This window comes from Natator depressus, chromosome 27 (assembly GCF_965152275.1).
Source record: "Natator depressus isolate rNatDep1 chromosome 27, rNatDep2.hap1, whole genome shotgun sequence".
NCBI lineage: Eukaryota > Metazoa > Chordata > Testudines > Cheloniidae > Natator > Natator depressus.
This window is the reverse complement of record NC_134260.1, coordinates 13,452,679-13,477,537: the sequence shown is the minus strand read 5'-3', so window position 1 is coordinate 13,477,537 and position 24,859 is coordinate 13,452,679. Positions and strand designations below refer to the sequence as shown.

Sequence of the window (24,859 nt, the reverse complement as noted above, 5' to 3'; positions counted from 1 at the left end):
CTTCCCCCCTCCCCCTCTGCCCTGAAAGCTGCAATCGCGTTGCTATGGGGCGCAATAAAAACCCACCCCCATCTCCTTCCGAGGAGCAGGAGGCCTGCGGGAATTCAGCTGAGATATACAACCTGACAAGGGCCTTTATGGTGGGCGTGTGGCGGGGGGGGGTATCTCCCAGTTTCTTTCCACCCCACTCCCCTTAAAGGAACAATGCAACTCCCCCAGAGTGACCCAGGCTGGGGTGGGAGGTAGGATGGGGTGTAAAGCACCCCCCCCAAAAGGTCAGAGAGGCACAACCTAACTCCAGTGCCAGCCCCCACATCACTGCCAGGCCCCCGGGGTCCCTGCCCCCGCCCCAAAGCCTCCTGGTTAGTTTCGACCTCCCAAAGCAACCTGATGAGTCCTGGGGTTTTTAGCAGCTGTGCTGGGCCCATTGGCCTCCTGCAGGCTCCGCTCAGCTGAGTGAAAGAAACCAGGTCCCCTTTCTCTCTGATCTCTCGGCCTTATCTGCATGTGACAGGGCTGGGCTCCCCATGCATTACCCCCCCCCCCCCCCCGCAACTCCCGCTCCCTTCCCCGCTGGCCTAAAAAAGTGAACAGTTGGGCTGAGCAGGCTTGTCTGAAATCTGCCCCCGAAAAACCTGGAGGCATGTGTGTGCCTGAGAGAGAGCAAGGCATCAGCAGCGCCTGTTTAAATAATAATAGAAAGTCAAAGGTTTTGCTTAGCCAGCAGGTTTCTGAACAAAAGCCCAGCACTCTTCCAACTTCCTGCAGCGAACATGACAAATGTCTGCTTTGACTCATTTACTGGGGCTGGAAGGAAAGCTGGCTTCAAACACACGCCGGGAAAGAACCAAACAGGCCGGCCTGCGGTAGGAATGCTTCACCTTGGGGGGAGACACACACAAAGAGCCCCCGTACCCCCCCCCCCCCAAATCTCTCCTCCTCGCACGCATGCGGTCAGCTGCTGCCCACTTCGGTCCCCGGGTTCTGGAGTCCTTCCCCCCACCCCTGACAACAGGAAAAACGAGTTAAAATTGTGTTAAAGATTTCACCGCGAAAGCCAAACTCAATTGGGCAACTGGGAGCGACCGGCCAGCCAGGCCCAAGTGCGCTCCTCATTTGCTGGCACACAGAGCTGGCCCCCCCGGGTGAGCCTGGTACAGGGCCAGGGGCTGACCAGCCTACGGCAGAGCCAAGCCCCGGGCCTGGCCCCTCACACCCAGGGCTTGCAAAGGCCCTTTGGGATGCTCCCTAGCGCATATGACCCCCGAGTGCTTTTGCTTTTAAAAACCCCCCTCAATCATTTCCGGCCCCCCGGAAGCCCCGCTGCGCTCTAGGAGGCAGCTCTCGGACACCCCGGCTGCAGGGGCACTGGTGGGTTTGGGGGGGTGGGTTTTTTTGGATTATTCATGGGGCCGGTGCTCGGCCCTTTGCCAGGCACCTGGAGCTGGCACTCTCCCGGCGCATCGCTTGGGAAAATCTTGGGCCCCTTGTTTATTCTGTCACCAGCTTCCACCCCCGAGGTCCGGCAGTGTGCCAAGCACGCTCAGACAGTGCCACCCTCACGGACCCCGGCCTGCCGCTTGCGCCAGGGAGCAGCTGCCAAGCCCTGTCGAGGAGGAAGGGGCTGCTCGGCCCAAGCACAGGGGCAGAATTTGGCACCCAGGTTTCTGGCTGGGAGATGAGCATCAATCTGGGTTACGCAACCCCCCCGGCCACAGAATCCCGGAGCCCTGACTTGTGGAGCTGGACCCAGAAGGGCTGCTAGAAACCTGCCTTGTGGCAACAAATTGAGCAGTCACAGCTCAAAAAACAGCCCGCAGGCCCGCCCTGTTTCTCACCATAACCACACTGAGCCAGGCCGGCCATGGAGCCTAGTCCAGAACAGGGCTGACTTCTTAATCACTCCTCACAGGCAGCCCTGCTCCCGAGCAAAGGGCCCTGGAATTAGATGGGCTTCCCTCGCCACCCCACGGCTGCAGACAAGGGAAACCCGCTAACTGCCGGGAACGACGCAAACCCACAGGCTCCAACCAGAGCTGCCCCAAACATGCAATTTGCTAATCACACACCAGTGCGACGGTGAAAAACCTGCTCGCACGCGCCATGCAAATGCCTCTAAAGCAGAGGGCCATGTCCCGGCTGTTCGCTGCTCTACCCTGCATCAGCCAGGAGAGCTGCTGGTCAGAGTATGGCAGTCCCAGCAGGGGCCACAGAAACAGTCGGAGGAACTGGGCATTTTCCATAAAGCACTTAACATGGAGCAGGGGAATGCACTCCCCTGGCCGGCTGGCTGCACACGTGTGCGCAAGCGCACACTCATTCACACACACATGCACGCACACAAACTTCTCTTCCCAAAATAAAACCGCTAGCCCCCCAGTGTTTAATCTGGAACCTGACCCTGGACGTGTGAAACATGGTGAGAAAACATTTCTCTGGTTCTCACCAGGCTGTTAGTCATGCAAAGTCCCTGTCGCAAAGGCAGACTGAGCAGAAGGGGGGGTGGGCTGGGGAAGGAGAGAAGAGAAAGAAAACAAGCAGAGAAGGGAAGAGTGGAAGAACCCCCAGCCCCCGTCTCTGGACTCCTCTGAGGCCAGTCGCGCCCTAGGGCATGCGGGAAAGTTGGGATCTTGCAGGTGATAAGCCCCCTAGAGATGCACCTTCCTTAAGGCCCCGCTGCAGAGCCCTGGGTGCAGCATCGACCCAAAGCACCCGCCCCGGTATCACTCCTGCTCTTGCGCCCATAACATTGTGCCACGGGCAATGTCTCCAAGGAGGGGCTCTGCTTACGGGGCCTGAGCAGGCCCCATTTGGTCTGGGGCTGGGCGTCTCCAGCCCTGGCGCCGGGGGCAGAGCACAGCCCCGGCCAAACCCAGGGCACAGGCTGCCCCCCTCCCAGCCACCACTTTCGAAAACGGTACCAGCTGTCTAGTTGCTCATCACAACGCATGCAATTGGCTGCCTAAAGTCAGGTGGGGGCGTTTCCATTCCCTGATTGGATGGCAAAGGAGGGGGAATCAGCCTCATTTGCATTATACACGGGGTCGGCCTCAAGGACTTTTTCTAACCGAAGATTCTTTGAAGAAAACCTGGACGGGAAAGTTCCCGCTCTGCCATTTGCCATCGCCTGGCGCTCAAACATTCAGCCAAAGAACTACCCGCGGTCCGAGCCCCCACAACCACCTCGGCCAGTGACCCAGGGCAGAGATTTTCTTCCGATTTTTGGTTCAAAACATTTTTGAAACTTTCACTTCTCCCCCTGATTTGGGGCAGAAAAATCCTTCGATACACTGAAAATTTTGGCAGGCCGGGAAAACTGCTCCCCCTTGTGAGCTCGCTCGGGCTGGAGGCTGCCAGGGCATTGCCCGCTGCTGTGCCCAGTACCACAGACGGTTGGTACCCAGGGCCAGAGTCTCCCAAGCACTGAGCGCCCACATGCAGCCCTGAGGGGTCAGCACCCGCCAGGCCGAGGGCGTTGGAGAACAGGAGCGGAGACCGTGGGCCCACTCTGGCTCTGGGCCCAGCGAGGCGGCCCGGGGCAATCACTAAGCAGAGCCCGTCAGCTTTTTATTTGTAACGTGACAGGATCAGAGCCCTGGATCGGTGCTTTCCCGCTGCCCCTTTCCAGCCCCACGGCGCGAACGCGCACTGCCCAACAAGCAGCTATTTGAAGCGGGCGCCCCACTTCCCCAGTGACTGGCCCTCGCAGGCAGACAGACGGTTTCTCCTACAGATCGGGCCGGGCCAGGCCAGGTGCGGGACTTGTGACCATTTGCACCGGCTGAGGTTCTCGCTTGCCTGCATCTCAGCTGGTCCCCCCCCGGCCTTAGCTGTAACGAGCACCAGGAGACAAGACCCCCCTCCCCAGTAGCACCCGCTGGGCTGAACCCCAAGCCCACTCCTGCAGCCTTTGGAGAGTTGGCTCCCGCAAGCAACCCCAGCGGGGCTGGTGCCCAGAGCCCGCCCTGAGCAACCAGAGGGGATCCCCAGAGAGAAGGGGACACCCCAACCCAGCCCCTGGAAAGGCAGGCATTCCAGAGCAGGGCAGGTCACCAGAGTGTAACATCCAGCCGGTCCCCACCTCTGATCACCCTGAATTCCCCAGGGGAGTCTGCGACTTCCACTGCAAGAGACCCCCCCAATACTATCCAACCCAGGGGAACCGGACAGCAGAACGCCCTGTCCCCTTCCCCTCGCTGCAGGCAGGGCCATTGTCTTGCGCTATTCAACTCCCTCCTTTCCCTCGCTCGGCTTTTGTTTCCCCCTGCAGCTCCCCCCACCCCCCAAAGGGGATCATTTATCCAGCTGGGCAGGCCTTTTTGAGAGGCACATTCCAGGCTCTCCCCAAACTCGCCCGTGACAGGATGATGGAGAAGCAGCCTCGTTAATGGGCTTTCCCATCCGCTGGCGGTGCAGCCGGGCGCTCGTTAATCTCCCCGCCCCGGCAAAGGGGGTGTGCAGAGAGAAAGAACAGTCCAAGGGAGTCCTGCCAGGCGCGGCCCGGTTCTCCCCGGCCCCTGCGATGATTATTAACCAGGGTAGTTACGGTGGCACTGGGGAGGCTCAGGTCCTGCTGCACAGAGCTGGCCGGCCGGGCACAGGTAACCAGCAGCGAGGACGGCACAGACCTCGGGGGCACACTGCTGGCATTCCCCACACTGGCTGGGCTCCTCGGGCGTGCCCAGCTCGGCTGTTGGACAAACCCGGAAGCGCCCGGGCAAGCGGCCAGCTGCAGGCTGAGCTCCGGAAGTTCTGGGCTGTGGCTGGTTCTTTACATGGTGCCAGCAGGGCCAGGCTCGGAGATCAGTTCCGCCCGCCGCGTCCAGACTAACTCGCGCAGAGGTGCTGGCCCGGCAGGTCGGCACCGGGGCCGTCCCCATGGCGACACGGGCCTGGGCTGTGCCCTCGGGGAAGGGACCCGATGGCTGATGGGGCCACGCCCCCCCGACCATCACCCTCAGATTCCTGCCTCTCTGGGCTGGGGTCTTCCACCCCGCCCCCAGCCCACCCCACACCGGCTAGGATGGGACGCGGGGGGATTTCAAACATAGCAACTGCATGGTGCCTTCCCCCGACACTCACCGCGTGAGGCTGGGCTTGGGTAATTTGAATAAACTGCTAAACAAACACACAGGGCCCCCCCAGGCCTAATTTATGGGGCTCCCAACACCCCCGGCAAAGACACCAGCGCCTGAACCCCAAAGGTGACACCCCTCTCCCACTGCTTCCCAAAATCACCACACTTAGCAGGGTTCCCCCATAATCACAGCCATGTGCATGTGGGGAAGGGAAACTGAGGCACAGAGCCGGGAAATAATTGGCCCACGGTCACCCAACAGGTCAGTGGCAGAGACGGGAATAGAACCCAGGTGTCCTGGCTCCCCGGCCAACGCCCTGCCCTCTAGACCAGGCTGCCCCGTGCACTGGGGCATGGCCCAGGGTCCAGCCCCAAAGCGCAGTCACAGCCCAGCTGGTGAGGGGACATGGGGGGACGGGGCTGGGGCTTCCAGCTGGGCCCTGTCCAGGGGCCAGCCCAGCCCCCCACGGGGTGCCCAGCGCTCCCTGGGATGAGCAGAGGGACTCAGCCAAGGATGGAGCCATCTCGAGGCAGCCCCCACCCCCCGCAACAAGGAGGGGAGGGGGGCAACCGACCCGAACCCACACTTTAAACAGAGGGAAAATGTCACGTGATTTTGCTAAGAGCCATCTAATGATGGGGGCGGTCATTTGGGGAGGGACTACATATCCCAGCATGCAGCACTCCTGCCCCCCCACTGCATCCTGGCCCAGGGCACGCTGGGAGATGTAGTCTCTGCAGCCAGTCATGCGCGTGGCTTTGCTGGGAGCACTGGAGGACGTGGTGCCATAAGGAGTCCACTATGCACCCCCGCCCCGGAGCTGGCAGGGCCCCCCGTGGGGCAGCAGCGCTGGGCACAGAGCTCCGCAGCACCTGTGGACCGTGCTAGGGCACTGCTGGCATCCAGGGTGTGGGCAATGGAGGGCTGCCCCCTAAGCTAGACAGGCTGGGGATAACCCCCCGGTGCCTGGAGGCCCCCCCAGTGGGCATTTAAACCTGCCCCCCCCATACACACCCCCCCCGGCTGCTGCAGCGGGTCTGGCCAGCAGCCTGCACCATGAAGCCGGATGGATGCGTGGGGCCTGGGGACCACAACAGCTCCTTGAACCAGGGCCCGAGCTCCTCCCGAGGGACCAGGCTGCCCCAGACCCAGGGTGGGAGGGGATGGGGCTACAGAGGTGAGTGCCCCGCCACCCACAACACGCGGGTTGGGCAGGACCCCCCATGCTCCCCCGCCGCCAGGGCCGGGGTTTTGGCTCGAACGCTGCTGAATGTGGCAGACCTGGGCCAGCGGGGGCGATGGGGGTTGGCGCAGAGCAGGCGAGGCTGGCTGGGATCACCAAGCAGTTAGAGGGCTTCAGCTGAGCCACCAGCCCAGACAAAGGTCAGGGAACATTTCTAGGTGGCTGTCGGGAGAGCCCCCCACAGCCCCCCTGCCAGGGCATGGGACTGGGGGCCAGCAGGGGAGGTCATGCCCCAGCTCTGCCACCCTCCATGGGGCCTCAGACACGTCACCTCCCTGCCTCGTGCCTCAGTTTCCCTACCAGGGAGCTGTAAATGTCCCATCCCCCTGCCAGGCAGGGAAAGGTGCTCGCATCCCCTCCTGGGACATCCTGGTGGCCGCAGGCCAGCTTCGCCCCCACCCAGCACCCACGCTGACGGCTCCACCCCTTCCCTTCCCAAAAACCCACAATACCGCAAGCTCTTGTGGCAACCGGATTGGGGGGAGGGTGGGGGGAAAGAGACTCCCTCCAGCTGGTCAGCGGTGAGCCCCAGGCCCAGGTCTCGGGGAAGGCGGCTCTTGGCTGGGCACTGCTGGGGTGGGGGTCCTCCCAGCTCTGGCCAACACAGGCTCGGTTCCCCTTTTCTGGGGGCCCTTACGAAACTGCACAAACCAGGTCACAGGAACCTGCCAACGCCCTGGCCTGGGAGCGGCCTGGGCAGGAGGTTCTCAGAGCGGCGGGGCCCGGGCAGGAGATGCTGGGGGCCTCTGACACTCGCAGTGCCCCGACCCCTGCAGCCCCTGCCAAGTCCCCATGCCCCCTACAGCATGACACCCCCTTCCTGCCCCCCTCACCGCAGCCCCCTGGATTTTCCTGAGCTGGGCCAGCCCCACTGGCCGTATCCTCGGAGCCCTGGGGTGACCGGCACGAAAGTCTCATGCAGGCTGGTGGGCTCAGCTCGACTATCCCCTCTGCCAGGGGGCTGGTCACAGCCACCAGGACCACGCGCTCCAGCCAGGCACCAAGGGGCAGGGACCCAGGGAGCTGGCAGGGCATGGGCCCCCTGGCCCCGCTCCTTCACAGCCAGAGCAGGGGGCGGGGGCCAGGACTCCTGGGTTCTACTCCTAGCTCTGCCACCTACTGCCCGTGTGACCTTGGGCAAGTCCCTGCCCCTCTCTGTGCCTCAGTTTTCCCCCCAGAGGTGGAGGAGAGTGCCAGGTGGGACAGGGGCTCTGGGAGCTGTGGCAGGCCCCCAGGGACAGAAACTGGCCTGGATTTCTGCGCCTTTCCCACCCAGCCAGAGACGGAACTGCTCACTTTGTGGCAGGGGTCAGCCCAGGATCCCTGGAGTCAGGTAGCGGCTGGCCATTGTGTGTGTGTGTGTGTGTGGGGGGGGGGTTTACGAGCCACTGTCGTCAGCCTCCCCTCCCCCGGGCCAGATCAGCATGCAGCGGGGGGGCCCCCCTTCAGCCATACCCGGGGCACTGGTGGGAGGCAGTGGGAAGCGATATGGCTGGAATCCGATTTCCTGCCCCATCACTCAGCGCAGGGACAAAGCCCTACAACCCCCCAGGCCGGATCCACTGCCGGCAGCTCCCTCCGGCCCCCAAAGGTTCATGGAGACAACAGACCCTCCCCCTGACACACTGATCTCAATACACCAGTGGCTGAGCTGGGCAAAGAGCTTAGCTGGGGGGGCCCCTCGCTCTGTGTCCATGCAGCATCTGACACAATGTGGGGGCCGTGGCACCCAGCACAAAGGCCCCCGCCCCCCATCAACCTGGGCAGAGGGGTCTGAGCTGGGGGCTTTGATCTGAGCTGTGCCGGCTCGGGCTGGTGCCAGGCTCCTGGGGCGGGAGGGGCTCGGGGGTCCCAGCTCTGGGCTGTCTGTCACCCGCCCAAGGACAGAAGAAACCCAGAGGCCGCCAGGCCAGCTGCAGCACAGCTGGGCCGCGGGGGAACGACCACGCACCCACCCGGAGCAGGAGCACAGGATGTGCCGGGTCATGTTAGGGCTTATATGGGGGGGTGGGGGTGGGGGAGGGACACATGACAGAGGGACGGCTACTTAACCCCCCCACACCTCCCTGCACCGGGCCCCCTGCTCCGGGGGACAGCAGCAGCTGGGCCACACGGGGCTGGCACAACGCCCCAGACCCAGGGGCTGCCCAGCTGCGGGCGAAGAGGGTTCAGGCCCAGGAATGGGAGGCCAGAGTCCTGGGTTCCCCCGCCCTGGAGAGTGCCACACATGGGCAGCGTGTACTCCACCTACAAAATAGTGTAGGTCCTACCTAAACGAGGATCCTCCCTCCCCACCAAACTTCCTTGGCAACCAAGTGTTTCGTCACCTAGAGACAGGGCCTGTGACAACGGGCGCTGCCCAGACGCAGCCTGGAGCAGGGGCCCCCCCATGGCGGCTGGCGCCGCCCAGACATTGTGAGTCACCCCCTGACCCAAAGAGCTCACAGTGTAAATATACAAAGGATTGGAGGGGAAACCGAGGTATGGAGTGTGAAAGGGACTTGGCCAAGGCCACAGGGCAGGTAGTGGCAGAGCCAGGGACAGAACCCAGGAGTCCTGACTCCCAGCCCCCAGCAAAACCACAAGAGACACCCACAGGAAAGGGGCTTCACCCCTGCGCCCCATAAACACCCGCCTGGCTGAATGTGGGGGGACGCGGAGGCAGCTGGCATCACCGATGGAGTTGCCCACTTCCCCCGGTGCCATGGCTCGGCGCCAAGCCTGCACTGCCCACGGCCCCAGGTGGTCTGTTTAAAGCGACTGCATGAAATATTCAGCCATCACTTTCAGCGGCACATTAAAAGTGCAGGGCCTGCGGGCGGGGGGGGGGGTGGGAAATGGGGCCACTGTGATACGTTCAGAGAGCTTCCCCGCCCCATGGGCACTGCCAGCCAGGAGAGCCCCCGGGGGCCCCACACCTGGCCAGAGCCCCTGCCTCTGGAGGAGAGCAAGCAAGCAGCCCCCCTCGCCCCCAGCACCTTCCAACGGCTCCTGCGCCCACAAATTAATGCCCCGGCTCATGGTGAAGAGCCCCAGCCCCCCAGCACTGGGGGATGTCTGGGCGCAGGCAGTGGCCAGCCAGACCCCACAACAGGAACACGACGAGCACCAGAGCAGGGCCCCCACGGGAGCTCCCCGCACCCCGAGGCTCTGCAGTCATAGCCCACAAAGCTCCCACGAGCAGGCTGGGCGCTGGCCCGGGAGCGAAAAGAGGCAGCCGCACTCGAATTTGGACACAAGCCCCCGCCCCGGTCCCAGGCTCCCCCGTCCCCCCCGCGGCGGGTGTTTGTGATTATCCGGGGCCGGGTGATGAACGAGCCTGTCAGGGTAAATCGCAGCCGCAGCCGAGAGGCCGATTCGATTTGTCACTTTCCCTGAGCCGCAGCTCGGGGGCCAGGAGCCGCCGCGAAGGGCTGAACAAAGGGCCCATTAATAACCTGGCCAGGCCCGGGGCACCGGAATTTCGCCTCCATCCCCCACCCCGCCGAGCCACTTGGTCGACCCTCCCCCCTACCCCGGAGAATGGGGGGAGGGGGCGTCTTTCGTTGTAGTTTGTTTTTAAATCGCATGAGGGGCCGTGGAAGAATCTGGGGGTCAAAGCCAGGCCCCAGAGCAGAATGGGGGTGAGGGAACCCAGCACAGGGGGAGGGGCACTTCCAGGGAAATAGCAGGGGTGTGAAAGAGGGAAGGGTCCTGTGGGTCGGGAGTGAGGGGCACCGGCAGAGCTGGGGAGGGGGAGCCCAAGGCTGGGCTATCTGGGGGCTGCGGGTCGGGAGCGAGGGGCACCGGTAGAGCTGGGGAGGGGGAGGAAATAGGTCAGCTGATGGCTGAATCCCACTGGAGCAGGATCTGGCCGGCCGGTTCAGGCAGGGGGAGCCACACGCTGTGCCCAGCAACCTCCCCCCCAGGAGTGGAGGACAGTTTGCAGCCTGAGGAAGGAACTTCAAACAGGGGAGTGGGGACCCCCCTCCACGCCCCCATCCCAGTGCCACATGCTGATCGGGAAATTAAACTGGGGCCACGCAGGCAGGTCCCCGGGAGAGCGAATGCTGCTGGAGCTCTGGGCCCCAGCAGGCCTCCGTGGACCCCTCCCTTCCCTAGGGGGCTCTGCAGTGACTAAGCTGGGGCGCTGAGGCCCGAGACCTCAGAATCTGGCCCCCCCAGAAAAGTGGGGCATGGGGGACAGAGACAAGCAGGCCTCCTTTGCAACTGCTCACACGATGGATGGGGAAACCGAGGCAGAGGTCTCCCATTCCATGGCAGAGTGGGGAATAGGACCCAGAAAGGGGGACCTGGCTGAGGGGGCAGGGGTGCAGGCAGGAAGGGGACCTGTCAGACATCTGCCCCCCCCCCCAATCAGGCCAGCAGCACCCCCCCTTTCCCAGCCAGGCGTGACGGGCTCACAGCAGGGCCACACTAATTGAAGCAAGATTCCCCCTAAGCAGAGCCAGCTGGGCGGCTGACGGGTGCAGGGCATAAACACGGCAATTATCAACTCTCCGCGAGCGGCTCCAATTAACACCCCACCCGGGCCGCAGGCAGGGAGCACCCACCAGCCTCGGCACAGCACAGCCCTCCCCCCCCCCCCCACCGAGGGGTCCCCAGCCATGCTGCACCCCCCGGGGCCAGCGTCAAGGGCCCCAGCCAGACTCCAGCCACCCAGGGCCTCGTCCTGGCTTCAGCACGGCCCTGCAGGCTGCCCACGCCGGGTGAGCCCACGGCCCGGCCTCCAGGAGGAACAAGCTGCAGCAACCACACTGTGGCTGCCCTTTGCCCCAGGGCAGTGCCCAACCCCCTGCAGACAGCCCAGGGGGCACCCCACAGCACAGGGCTGGGGGCCTGGAGGTCTGCAGGGTCCTCGATCGGCACGAAGCACCAGCTGCTCTGGCAGGGAAAACGCTCTGGCCAAGAGATGGGGTCAATATTGGGGGTGGGATAGGGGGCAGATCCCCCCCCAGGCCAGCCGATGGCTCTGTGCCCCTCCCTTCCCCCCCGGGGGAGCCCCCCAGCTCCCGGCACCACGGACAGGCCGTGAGAGCGTGAGCCACTGGGGGCTGCCCAGGGCTGCCCCGCCCCTTGTCTGGGCCCTGGGGCTGAGCTCAGAGCGCCCCCTGCATGGGAGCTGGCTGCGGCGGCCCCCCGGGCAGGGCAGCACTCGAGGTTTGTTCACCCTTCAGTTCCTGCCACGAGGCTCTTCATCAACCCTCTCCAGGCGGGCACGGCCCGGAGCCGGATCACGAGGCACCGACATGCTGAGGGGCCCCAGTGCCACCACCTCCTGCCCCCGGGCCGCCGAGTCACCAGGCCGGGCGGTGCCAACGCCTGGCACGGCACCAGTGCCCAGGCGGGGACCAACCGATCTAACTCAGTATCCCCGCCCCCCGGAGCCAACCCGGCCCTCCTCCCTTCCCCGCCCGGCGCCCCCCGGAGCCAACCCAGCGCCCCCAGGAGCCGACCCAGGCCTCCTCCCTGCCCCCACGGAGCCGACCCAGGCTAACGCCAGCCTCGGGACAGTGGCCCCCCACCCCCAGCTGGGCTTACTGCCGGGTCCGGGGCCTTTGGGGGAGGGGAGGGGTGCTGCCTTACAGATGGTGGGGGTGGGGTCTGTGCAGCCAGACACTCCCCCAGCCAGAGGTGACGAACCCCTAACTCCAGATGCCAGGCACGGCCCAGCAGGCACTGGCTTTTTGCCCAGGCTCTGCTCTGACCAGCTGCAAGTCCCAGCCCCCCGAGCACCCGGTCCCCCAACTCTGCTCCCCGAGGATCTGAGGCAGGGTCTGTCTCTGGCCAGGCAGCGCCCGGTGCCAGCTGGCACCTCCTGGCACTGCCGCAGAGCCGTAGCTGGCTTGAGCTGGCAGCCCAGCCCAGGAGCTCACCTGCCCCAGCTGCTGGCAGAGCCGACGCCAGGATCCCCCTTTATTTCCCACCTCATTCCAAAGAGCAGCCTGGCACGCTGACCCCCAGCACCAGCTGCAGAGTCATCGTGCCAGGGTCCTTGCACAGGGGGGCAGCGCACTTCAGAGCTCCGTGCCCTGAGAGCAGCCCCCCATGGGGTGCCCAGGGTCAGCGCCCCGGGGGGACCCCGCAAGGACAGCCCCGGAGTGGCTGGTGCAGGTGGACACAGCCTGGCTGCAGGACGGGCTCTGTGCTCCCAGCCGGGCACCTGGCCCCCGGCTCCTCCCCAGACACAGCAGCTCGGCCCCAAGCACCACCCAGCCAATCAGCAGCTGGGCCCTAAGGCGCCCCGGCTTTCCTGCTCTGAGCCCCAATTGGCCAGCAGGGACCTGACATCACAGCTAGGGGTTGCTGAAGGGTCCCTTTAAGCACTGGAAGGGAGTGAGGGAGTGCGAGGCCCTGGGCCCTAGCCAGTCGTGGATGCCCCAGTCAAGGCCCTGTGGGCAGGCACAGGGGGGAAGCATGTGCTGGGATGGGAAGGGGGTGGAGGGAGGGGGGTTAGCTATAAACAGGCACGTCCCCAGCCGGGCAGCACTTCCTGGTGCTGAACACGACGATTTCCCCTCCCCTAAAGGGGCCAGGACAAGGGGGCAGAGCGACCCAGAGACACCCACCCCACCGAGTCTCCCCCTGGCCTTCAGCCCAGCCTCACAAACCAGCACCCCACTCACTGGCAAATGGGGGAAACTGAGGCACAAGGAACGCGCCTGAGACACATGGCATGTGGCCAGCAGAACCAGGAGTCCTGGCTCCCAGCCCCCCTGCTCTAACCACTAGACTCCACTCCCCTCTCAGAGCTGGGAACAGAACCCAGGAGCCCTGGCTCCCAGTCCCCCTGCTCACAGACATCGCTCTGCCAGTGCCCCAAAATGCGCGTCAGGGCAGCTGCGCCCGGTGTTCCCCGGGGCGACAGAGGGCACGACCCGGGCACGGTACTCACTGGCTGGCGAGGGGGTGCTGTATCCACTCACAGGCAGCTGGTGCTGCATGCCCGCCAGCGCGCCCGGCGGCGAGAGGCTCCCGATCATGTGCGGGAAGAAGAAGGCGTAGTGGGGCACCGGGTACCCATTGAGGTGCCCGCCCCCCGGCGCGGGGCAGGAGCTGCTGTTGCTGGCCATGGCGTGGATGTGCAGTCCTGGCAGAGTCACATGTGGGCAGCTCGCAGCACCATGGGCAGCTCCATGGGGCTGCCCCGGGAAATGGGGCCTTGCTGCCTCCCCAGGACGCAGCGCTCTGCGGGGCTAGGCCGGCGCCCACCGGGGCCCAGGTGCCAGGGCAGCTTCCCCACTCCTTCCACAAGGCCTCTGGGGCTGCAGGCAGGTTCTGGCACCAGCGGGCAGGGTCCACGCCACGTGTGTGGCGTCCGCTTGGCGGCTCCTGGCCCACGTCGGCGCTGCGGCTGCAAGGGAAGCAGAGACAAACGGGGGCTGGTTAACGAGGGGGCAAGGGCAAGGGTTGAGGTGCTGCGGGAACCCAGCCTGATACACGGCCACAGGACACCTGGGTTCCAGACCCGGCTCCCAGGCAAACCCCTCCCCCTTCTCTGTGCCTCAGTTTCCCTGCTGCAGGCACGGATGCGAAGCACCATGTGAATGAAAACTATCAGTATCCCAGAACAGAGATCACAGGTGCCCCAGGCCTGGCCCGGGCGAAGGAACAGGGATACCAGGGGGAGGGATCTGGGGCAACAAAACGGGGGTGCTGGGGCCAGGAGGGCTCCCGGGTGACAGAACCAGGGCGCAGGGGGTTAAGAACGAGACAGAACCCCCACCCCTCCAGCCAGGTCAGCACCCAAAGGCCAGGCTGCCCCAGCCAGCACTGAACAGGAGCATGGGGGGAGGAGGTGGAACCAGGACACCTGGGTCCCACCCCCAGGTCTGCTGCTGGCTGCCAGCCTTGTCCCTGCCCCAGCCTCCACAGCCCTTTGGTCCCAGCGCTAGGGGACAAAGGCACAGAGCTGCTACCCTCAGGCCACAGCCCAGGCTGCCCAGGACCGGCTGCCCCATCCCAGAGCCAACCACAGCCCAGGCAGGGCCCGGGCCCAGCGCGGGCGGCAGGGCCCGGACTCCTCTTCCGGGTGCCCCCGACCCCCAGGCTCCCTCCTCCCCCAGCACCTCTCGACCGTGACCCGCAGCCCCCCCCCCCCAGCTCTGACCCACGGCCCCGCTGCTGGGCACAGGGTGGGCGCAGGATGGCTGCGGGTTGGCGGCTGCGCTCAGCCCCGCCTGGCACGATGGGCTCTGCCCACCAAGCGCACACAGGCGCATCCTGCCCAGGCCCCGGGGACTCGGCTGCAGCCGCCCAAGCGCAGGGGCCTGGGCAGGGGCCGTTTCTATTTTCTGGTGCCAAGTGCTGCCGGACAATGCGTCAGGCTCAGCCAGAGCCGGACCCCTCAGCACTGCTCAGGCCTCCTGGGCTCCAGCCAGCCATTCCCCGCCCGCAGCCCCACCAAGGATTCTTCCTCCGCCCCCCGGAGCCGCCCCAGCGCGAGTCGCCCAGCACATCAGCGACAGAACCCAGGAGTCCTGGCTCCCAGGCCGCCGCCCCTCTTTCCCCCAGAGTGAGAGCCGACCCCGGGGCCAGCCCTGGCTCCCCACTGTGACCACTGGGCCACGCTCCCTTGAGAGCCAGGCGAAGGGCAGAGCCATGGGCTGGGGGAGGCGAGCCCACAGCTGGGGCCGGGGAGAGGGGGGGCACCCAGTCTGTCCCCTGCTGGAGCTGGCCGGGGCGGGGCCGGAGCTGGAGCCTTTTCCTCCAATCCCACGGCAGGGCCTGGCTGGGACCCGCCGCTTCCTAGAATCCAGAGCCGGGTGCCAGGAGCCACAGCCAAGTCCCAGCCAGCCCCGGAGTCCCCCAGCAAAGGCCCCACCGGCTCTGCCCCCGAGGCACTGGGCTCAGGGCATGGCAGGAGGGCATCCCTGCACCAAGGGGCACGTGCCCACCAGAGCCCTGTTCCCGGCCCACCCCATGCGCCATTGGGACGTTCAAAGGGGTGGGAGGGCAGGGCCCAGCGGGGACCCAGGAGGGCCCCACCCCGACCTGCCTGGCACAGGAGCTGCTGAGAGGGTACCCCATGGCGCTGCCCCAAGTGCGAGACCTGGGGGGAGAGGGGCAGGAAGGAACCCAAGCAGAGCCAGGAATAGAACCCAGGAGTCCTGGCTCCTAGCCCCGTGTCCTAGCCCTGGGCCAGACTGCCAGGGGCAACACAGCCCTTCCCAGCGAGTTCGAGACCCATTAGCCCCAGGACACCTGCTGGCACCTGTGCGTGGCTGCCTGGCCAGGGAGAGCCCGGGGCCGCACCAGCCCAACGGGGCACCGCCCTGCCGTGCCCGTCGCTGCTTTGCCTGCACCTCCCCGGGGCGCCCCGGCACAGATGCAGGCCGGATCGTGTTCTGCACTGGCAGAAGGGACTGTCACCCCCGGATGTGACACACGCCCTGCGGGCACGCGCCACACGGCAGGAAGGCAGCCCCATGTGACAGGGCGGGCCTGGCACGGGGGCACCGAGCCAGGCCTGCGCCCGGGACGGCAGCTGCGAATCCTGGAGGCTCTTCTGCTGCGGGAGAAGCCCTGACCGCACACTTCCCGTCACGCCTGCGACCACAGCTTCCCCTTCGCCGCTCTCGATTCCCGGCCAGGGCAGAGCCAGGGCGGCTCGCGGCCGGGCTGGGCACCCTGGTGCACTCCGGGAAAGTAGGCACTTAGCCTGACGCCCCCTCCCGACCAGCTGTTTATGGGGCCGTTGTCATGGCAGCCGCCCCCCCCCCCCCCGGGCTGGAGGGACAGCAGTGCAGGAAGTGCCCCGACAATCTGAGGTGTGGTCACAGCCTGTGGCTTCCTCCCTCCTCTCGGCTGTGCCAGCCTCACACGCACGGGCAGGTGCCGCCCAGCCAGGGGCATGGGTAGGACAGGGGAGCCCAGGGCTGGCAGAGCAGGGGGCTGCAGGTCGGGCCTGAGGGGCTCCCCCCCCCCCCGACCGGGGCAAACCACAGCAGCTGAGACCCCTCCAGTCCCAGGGGCTGTCGCACCCGGAGCCTCATGCCAGGCGGGGGGGCCAGCACCCCGAGCAGCCTCCAGGCTCTGAGTCACCTGCACATTTGTTACATCCGACGGGGATGAATCACGCCCCCGGGCAGGAGGGGGCCCAGGCAGCTGCTAAAGCGGCTCCCGCGAGACCCACTCTGGTGGCATTGCCGGGGCAGGGATCCAGCCGCCTGTGCCCAGAGCTGCCGCCCCCGCCCTCACCCGTTAAATCCAACCGGGTCAGGAACACCGCCCCCCCCCCCAGCTCCTGCCCTCAGGAAACAGCCATCAACCAGCAGCTGGCACACAGAGACACCCGCCGACAGCACCCAAAGACAGAGGGTGAAAATCCTGCAGCAGGCTGGCACCCCGGGGCAGCGCCCGCTGGAGGGGCAAGGGGGAGGTACGATCTGCCAGCAGCGACGGGGGGGGGTGGGGGCTGCTCCCCTCCCACACGGGCTCCAGCAGGCCCAGAGCCAGCCTGGCAAGGCTCCCCGGCCCCCGCCCCACCCCCCCAGCACAGATCCTGCCCCCGCCTCCTGAGGCTGAAGCTGCAAAATGAAATTCCACCTGTCCCCGGCTCCAGTTACCGCCAGGAATGCGCCCCGCCCCCCCCCCAGCGCCCCCCCCAGCGCCCCATTCTTCTCCAGCGACAGGTGCTGCCCCCGCCAGCAGCTACAGCCACTGCTCCGGCCCAAGGAAGAGGAACCGTGTGGGGCCCAGCCAGAGCTCCCAGCCTCGGCTGGGCCGGCAGGGGGCTGCGGGTCAGGAGTGAGGGGCACCGGAGAGCTGGGGGGGCCCAGGGCTGGGCTAGCAGGGGGCTGCAGGCTAGGGGCGGGGGGGGGAAGCAGCCCTGCAGCTGCCCCTTCTCTCCTGGCCCTTGGAATCACTTGTCCGGGCGCCGAACCTGCGGTTTTAAATCCGAGAGTTACTGACCCCCCCCCCCAAGCCCCACCCAAGGCCCCTTCCCGGGGGACACTGGGCTGGGGGCAGCTCGGTGCAGCGTCACCCCGGCTGGGTTTGCTGCCCACCCAAGCCCAGCGCCCCGATCTCCCCCAGACGAGGGTCAGGGCTGGGCCGTGGGGACGGTTCCCTGCCAGGCTGGGGCCTGAGGGACGCAGGATCCCGACCTCTGGGGCCAGGGCCCTCCAGGTCATACCAGAATACGACAGATACCAAAGACTCCGAAACTGGGGGGGGGGGGGGGGGGGGGCCTGCCCCATGTCCCGGCTCGGGCTGCTGCTGCGTTTCCCATGGGGGCCCCGGGCTGGGGTCTCCGCAGCCTGGCAAAACGGGCGGGCGGGGGACCACCATTCGCACCCAGCTTGAGGGAGGAGCAAACAGCAGCTCCGCACCCCAGGTACAAGGCAGACCCTGCTTTGCCCTGTCCCTCAGCCTGCGGCCCCCCAGCACACCAGGCCCGGCTCCCGCTCGATGACCGGGTCAGGGACCCACGGCCCCTGGAGAGGGCAGGACTCCTGGGTTCCCTTCCCAGCTCTGCCAGCCATCTCCTCCCACGGCCGAGCGCGCCCATACTCACCCAGCTGGCATCGCCTCAGCGCCCGACGGCCAGACGCGCCCCACCACGCATTTGGTCAGACAGGGAGGGCGAGGCAGAGCTGGGAACTGCCCCCCCCCCATCTCCCAAGTCCCTGCCCAGCCTTCCCCTCGCGTGCCCCTTGCCCAGCTTTGAGCTCTGAGACCCCCTGCAATTCCTCCCTGGTGCCCGCACATGGGCAGGGACCCTAGGCTGGCAGAGGGCAAGCGACAGCCCTGCAAGCTAGCGTCCATCCATCAGCTGCAGCATGGGGGGCCAGCAGGCCAAGCCCCCCAGCACAGACACCGGACACGCTGCCCTGGTCCCATGCCAGCCCTGCTCATTCAGCGAGCTGGGCAGGAGCCCCAATGCATAGTGGGGGGACGAGGGTCTCCAGCCAAGCCAGGGGGTGGGATTCTCAGCGCCAGCGATCTGGATGCAGCCCCCGCGCTCCCCACCCCCGCTGGACCCCAGCCCCACAGCAGTGGCTAACGCAAGCCAGCTGTCTGGGAGGCAGTGACGCGGCCGCGCCTGACCTGTCCTGTAGGACGCCCCCGGCAGAAAAGGAGAAACAGAGCAAACAAACCCAGCTGCCTCTCAGCTCCTGTGGCTGGCAGAGCCTGCCCGGGCACTGCCCACGGGGTCCTGGGAGCTCCCAACCTGGGGCCCATCGCGCCAGGCCTTGCACAGAGCGTGAGTGCCCCTGGGCCAGAGAGCTCACCAGCCAGGCGGGGCCATGATCCCCACTGCAAAAGGGGGAGGGGGGGAAACTGAGGCACAGAGCAATTCAGTGACTTGCCCAAGGTGACACAGCAAGCCTGCAGCAGAGCCTGGGGCTCCATCGCCCCAGCCCAGCTCCACGCAAGGGGTTAAAACACTTTTATTTATTCCCCCGCCCCCACACTAAGCCGCCTCCTGCAGCGGGAGAGATTAACCCATTTTCTTTAATCAGCACATTTGTCATCTCGATGTGCTCACACCCGGAGGCAGGCGCAGTGGCCGGCAGCGTCATTACTTCAGCCCCAATCCTGGGGCGGCCACACCTCCTGCCAGGGCAACTCCAGCTGGCACAGCCCCACCTGCTCCATGGGGGGGGGGGGACCATGCCCATGGCTGCTGCTAGCCAGCCCCCCAGCCCACACAGGGGGAAAGGTCTAGGCAGAGCCCCTGGGCGAACCCGGCCTGGGCTCTGCTCCAGAGGGGATCACAGGCAGCCCTGGGGATGTGGCCGCCCCTGCTCCACGCGGGCAGAGAGTCACAGGAGGGGGAACCTAGCCCAGCACAGGGTCAGCAGGGCAGGGAGTGTCCCTGGGCACGGCCCGGCATCAAAACGCCCAGCACCTCCACTCAACCCCCTCGGCAAACCCCACAACACGGGGCCACTGTCAGCCCCGTTTTATAGGTAAACTAAGGCACGTGGTGGCACCCCCTGCTCTACCCACTAGTCACCACTCCCCTCCCAGAGCCGGCAGAGAACCCAGGAGTCCTGGCTCCCCACCTGCCCTTGTCCAGGGCTGGCCGTCAGGCCGGGGAGGGGTCGGGGGCCAGGCCAAGGCAGGGAGCAGGGGGAAGTGACATAGCCGGTTATAAATAGAGTGGAGCCAAGCCAGCACGGGGTCTGGAGACACCAGCGCTGCACCCCAGGGGAAGGCAGTGCCACACAGCTCCAGCCGGGCCCTTTCCAATGCCGGGGACACTGGCCAGTCCCAACCCGAACGCCGGCCCCCCCGGCCAGCTGACGGCTCCGGGCAGGGTTAAACCACAGCGGCCGGCTCCCCGAGTGTGGCTGAGCTGGACGGTACGACGGGGACGGGGCGCTGAGCCCTGGCGTTATGCCCGCAGAGAGAGCCCCCAGCCGAACCTGAGAGCGGGGCGGGCAGAGGAGGAGCAGACGGAGGGTCCAGACCCTCGGGGGACAGACATGCGCCGCTGCTGGGCCCTAGAGCAACGGGACACCTGTCAAACCAAAAGGCAGCTCAACCCTCCGTTACCCCCTGGAACTCCCCGCTGCTAGAACCTGACGGGACTGGGGAGGCCTGGCCCTGCAGAAGGCAGCAGCGGATCCCAGGAACCAACCTCCCCCATGACAGCCAGGGCCAGCCCCAGTCCAGTAGGATATGGGGTGGCACTTCCCACAGGCAGGGCAAGCCAGCGGCTGCCAGATGGGATGCCGGGCTAGAGGGGGCCCTGGTGATGACGTCCATTCTCACCTCCGCCAATGAGGTGCTGGGGCTCCCTGCTGCCCTGCAGCCCCCCCCCCCATAGCACGGGGAGGAGCCGTTCCTATGGGGTGGAGCAGGTATGCAGCAGAGGGGTGCAAACCCCTGGCTTAAAGCCAGTCTTCTGGGGTGTGGGATGGGGGGGAAAGAGAGGCAGCGAGGGGGACGGGGGGCAGCTTAACGGCCTTATCTCGGAAATCCTCTCAGAGCAGATCGAGGGATTACCGGAGCCAGGTGTGAACCAAGCTGCGGCCAGTGCTGGGTGGGGACCGGGCACCCCCAAAGAGAGCCCCTCTCCCCGGCCCAGCCAGTGGAGACACAGCCCACCTCCCCAAAGACAGGGGGGTACCCGGCCACAGAGCTGGGGGGTGGGGAGGAAAGAAGCACTCAGCAGTCCCTTTCCCCAGGGTCCTGCCAGAACAGAGACCCCAATGCCTCCCCGGGAGGGCAGAGGGGACAGGGTGAAAATTGGCTGCCTAGACCCCCACCCCATGGCAATCTACTGAGGCTCCGACCCCAACCCCGGGCCAGTGCTACCTGTCCACCAGAGGGGCACGTGGGGGTCACCTCACTGCATCCTCAGCCCGGCAAGAGACGCTCGGACTCTGTCCCAGCCACCTGGGGCTAGGCCCCCCACCTGCACGCAGACAGGCCGGGGATGAGCGATAGGCAGCCCCGCCGGCGCCCCTCACTCCCAACCCGCAGCCCCCGGCTGTCCCAGCCCCGTGGAGTGCTGGGGTGGGTGCGTGTTGGAGGAGGGACAAGGCAGGCAGGAGGGTCCCAGCTGGTTCCCCCGGCAGTTCAGCACCTTCCCCCAAGGCCCCTGCTTGGAGCGTGGCCAGGCACCCGCAGCCCAGACTCATGACTCCACACACTCGTCTGTAGTGTCGGGACTGGCACTGGGCAGGCACCAGGCCCACCCTCGCCACCGCTGCCCCAGCCCACGGGGCTACCCCAGGGAATGGAGTCTGGGGCAGGGCTGGCACAGAGCCCAGGGGGGCCGGGAAAAGCAGGATCTTCTCTCCAGCCCCCATCCCGCCCAAAACAAACTGCATATATATCCCACTGGGAGCACTTCTCTTCCCACCCCCACCCAGAATGCAGCCACTTCTGGGGCAGAGCACAGTGCCAGCAGCACATGGACATACCCCGCTGCATACAGAGGAAGCAGGCCAGACAGCCATTGGTCCGGTTGCCCCTCCAAGGGCAGGAAGGGCTGCTGCCGGGAGTGACAGCCCCCTCCCTGGTAGGGGGAGCCCCTATGAGAGCCCCGAGTCAGGAATGGGGCACGGTGCCATTCCCAGCTCCAGGCTCGCCCTGCAGGGGAGGGTCCTGCCAGGCAGCCGCTGGGTGGGAGACAGGGACAGACGATGAACAGAACATGGACTACAGGGACTAATGCCACACTTGAGTCTGCAGACAGCCTGAGCCAATCGCTCCAGGGCTCACGCCCCTCTTCATCCCAGCTGGTGGTTGACTCTGAAACCTAACGACAACACTGATGTTGACCATAACGACGTCACTGCTGATCACTTTGGCAAGACATATTCAGCCAATCCCAGTGTGTCCAGCCCCCTTTCTCTTTGGCCAGGAGCATCCACACAAAGACTACGACAGTGATTTATTATCTGGGCCGCGGCTATCACAGACCCCGTTGTGCTACGAGCCAAGATCCGCAGCTCACTAGCACCTGGGCATTCAGGGGTCACGGAAAATAAATGAAGAGAAAGAGCAGAGGGGCCCTCTGCTCCCTCACTCCGAGAGCTCAATAAATACTGTCCATGCTCCCATGCACATGCAGGAATCTGAAAAGGTCCAGGGTCTAATGGCCAGGACATCTGGGTTCTGTTCCCAGCACTACAGGACTTAAGGGAATTCGCTCCCCCCCCATGCCTCAGTTTCCCCATCAGTACAGCAGAGATCGCACTAGGGCTTGTTGGAAAGTGCGTGGAGACCCTCGCTCGAGGAAGTGGCACAGGGGTCTCACCACAGGGGATGCTCACTCAGATCCACCCTCCCTGCGGCCCAGGGAGTCGGCACCTACCGGGCAGGGTAAGGCCACAGCAGCCTCTGCTGTTCTGCCAAGAGTTGCTGTGGCCACGGAAACGCAGTGGGCCAGTTCACACCTACCCAGGGTCCCAGCACTGTCCGTCCAGGGGGCTGCAGGCTCCACAGGGCAGGGGGAGGACACCCACTGCACTGGCGTTGCCCGGGACCCACCCCCCCCGGGCTGGAGAGCGCCACGCTCACACCTCGAGTGCAGCGACGAATTTGCTGTTCTCAGCAGCGCGCCAGACAGAGACCAGGACGCAGGTAACACACAAGGGCTCCCCCCAGCCCCAGGCCGGGCTCCCGGCTTCTGCCACACAGGAACGGACCTGCTGCAGGGGCCCATGAGTGACGCAAACACCCCCCCCCGCGGGAGGGAACTAAGGGAGGGTGCCGGGTGTGAAGCTGTGCCAGCGGGTTGTCTGTCGGCAAAGAGAGGACTTCCTCCTTGGAGGATCACCTCCTCCAGCCCTGAGCCATGCCAGGAACCACCCCGGCCCCCCCCCCCGACCGCAGCAGGACAACGAGAGCAGGCGCAGCGCAACCCCCCACCAGCGGGAAGGTGGCCACCATCAGCCCCCCGGTGCCGCGCCGGAGAGCAGAGACACGGCAGGGAGCGCCCAGACCAGCCCATGCCACTGCCTGGGGCATTTGGACATCCTGCTCCTGGGGCAGGAACCAGCCTAACCGTGCAGCTCCGAGCGCATCGCCCGCACCCAACACCGGGCTTATGGTAACGGCCAAGCCAAACGCGGGTCCCAGCAGGGAGTGCCCAACACCGGCCCCCCCACCGAGGCCTCCGCATGGCCCCAGGTCCCGCAGCTCCGAGGGCATTGTCCACACCGCAGAACCGAACGATGCATCCCAACAGTCTTGCGGTAACGGCCAAGCCAAATGCGGTGTCCCAGCAGGGAGCGCCCGACACCAGCCCCCCGGCCCCAGCCGAGCGCCGCGCACCGGTCCCCACAACACACGCAGCTCCGAGTTCAGACCCGCACCCCCAGATGCTGCAAAACCACAGCCTGGACAGATCCTCTTACCCTGACCCATGGGCTGGGTTCGCTGCCCCGGTTCTCTCACCCCCACCCATGGCTGTTCCCAAGTCCAGGCCCCGGGCCCGGCTGCAGGACACCTGTTGATGGATCACAACACACAGGGAAGGGAGCGGGCCAGGGCCCCATGCTCGTCACCATGCAGACGCCTTTCGGAAGCCGCGTCGAGCCCTTTAAAGATCGCGCCGGGCCGGGGAAAGTGACACACAAACGAAAGTGTCTTTTGAAATCTTCCAAAGCAGGCGGCCCCCTGGCACGGCACCCGCACGGGCCCCTGGAAAGGCCAGAGCACAGGAACTACCCACCACTTCGCCTCAGATAACACCAGCTAAAGGGGAAGCAGCCCAGTGCTTTCCGGATGGGGCCTGGCAAACAAATCTGAAGGAGTGAAAAGCTGTGTGTGAAAGCGCTCAGTGCAGCAGGGCGAGCCAGCTGGCCAGGCCCACGCCCACCCGCTCACCCCGGCGCCCCTGGACCGTCTGGGAGCAACGGGGATTCCCCACAAAAGGCCCCGTTTCTCTCCCAAACGAGGACACAGCTCGAGCAAGGTGCCCAGGCGAGGAAGGAAGCCAGAGGCTACCAGTGGTCCCTGGGCAAAGGAGGCGCTCCCCAGCCTGGCCTGGAAGCTGCCCTGGGGTGGTTACCCCTTGGCAGGGACGGAGCTGGGGGCGGATCCGGTGACAGCTGGGAATGCTCCCAGCCTGGAGCAACTTCTGCAACAGTTGGGTTCAGACATTTCCAACTGGGGAGGGGAGACAAGAAAAGGATCTGCCCCCCCCCAGCTGTTCTAGCTCAGAGGCATCAAAGTACCCCACAGCCCCCCGGGGTACCGGGCACGGCAGGATCCCCGCCCCTGGACACAAGCTTACTAGGGGCCGGGGGGAGATCAGCGAGAGACAGGAGCCTGCAACGGGCGCTGCCGTCGGGGGGGGGGGGGGGCGGAAGGAGACCCCCCCAATCCCCCTTCTCCGCAAGTACACCTAGTACCCCCAGACTCCCCGTCCCCCCCAAACACACCCGCCCCGCAGCACCCCCGTCCCACAAACACACCGAGCACCCCCAGACTCCCCATCCCCCCCAAACACACCCGCCCCGCAAACACACCCGCCCCACAGCACCCCCTCCCCGAAAGCACCCCTACCACCCCCGGAGCCCCCAAACACCCCCGCAGCACCCCGCCCCGCAGCCCCCCCGCAGCACAAACACCCCCGCCCCGCAGCCCCCGCAGCGCATGCAGCCCCCCGCGCCGCTGCGGGCGGTACCTGGGCCGGGCGGTGGAACGTTGCGCGGGGCCAGGCGCGCGCTCAGCGCTCGGCGGCCATGGCCGGTCATGTGCTCGGGGAAACTTTACACGGGGCGGGGGGAGGGGAGCGGCCGGGCCACGCCCCCTGCGCCAGCCGGCCAATGGCGCGCGGGGGGCGGGGCGGCGGCTCCGGAGCAGCCCTTTGAAGTGCCCGGCGGGAGGGAGAGGGCTCTTAAAGGGACAGGGGCCCCGCCTTGGTGGGCGAGTGGGGCGGGGCCTGTAGGGGGCCGGGCAGGAAGCCAGGACTCCTGGGTTCTACCCACAGCTCCGCCCCTGACCGCCCTGCGTGCCCGTGGGCAAGTCCCTGCCCCTGCCTCAGTTTCCCCTCTCCAGCCATGCCAGGGGGTGGTGTGTGGGGAGAGGAGCTGGCAGGCGGGTAGCCAAGACGGCAGGAAATCCC

The 24,859-nt window shown here is 66.0% G+C and overlaps 1 protein-coding gene across 1 annotated transcript in view; it reads right to left on the bottom strand.

The window, feature by feature from the left end:
* The window catches only part of RARA (retinoic acid receptor alpha), a 50,315-nt gene extending 25,834 nt beyond the window's left edge, over nucleotides 1-24,481 (bottom strand). Inside the window, exons 1-2 of the mRNA XM_074940678.1 lie at nucleotides 24,419-24,481; nucleotides 13,217-13,675 (exon numbers count right to left, since the gene is read on the bottom strand). Of these exons, the coding sequence (XP_074796779.1) occupies nucleotides 13,217-13,394 (178 nt within the window). The 5' untranslated portion in view covers nucleotides 13,395-13,675; nucleotides 24,419-24,481. The remainder of the gene's footprint in view (nucleotides 1-13,216; nucleotides 13,676-24,418) is intronic.
* Nucleotides 24,482-24,859: the final 378 nt, after the last annotated feature.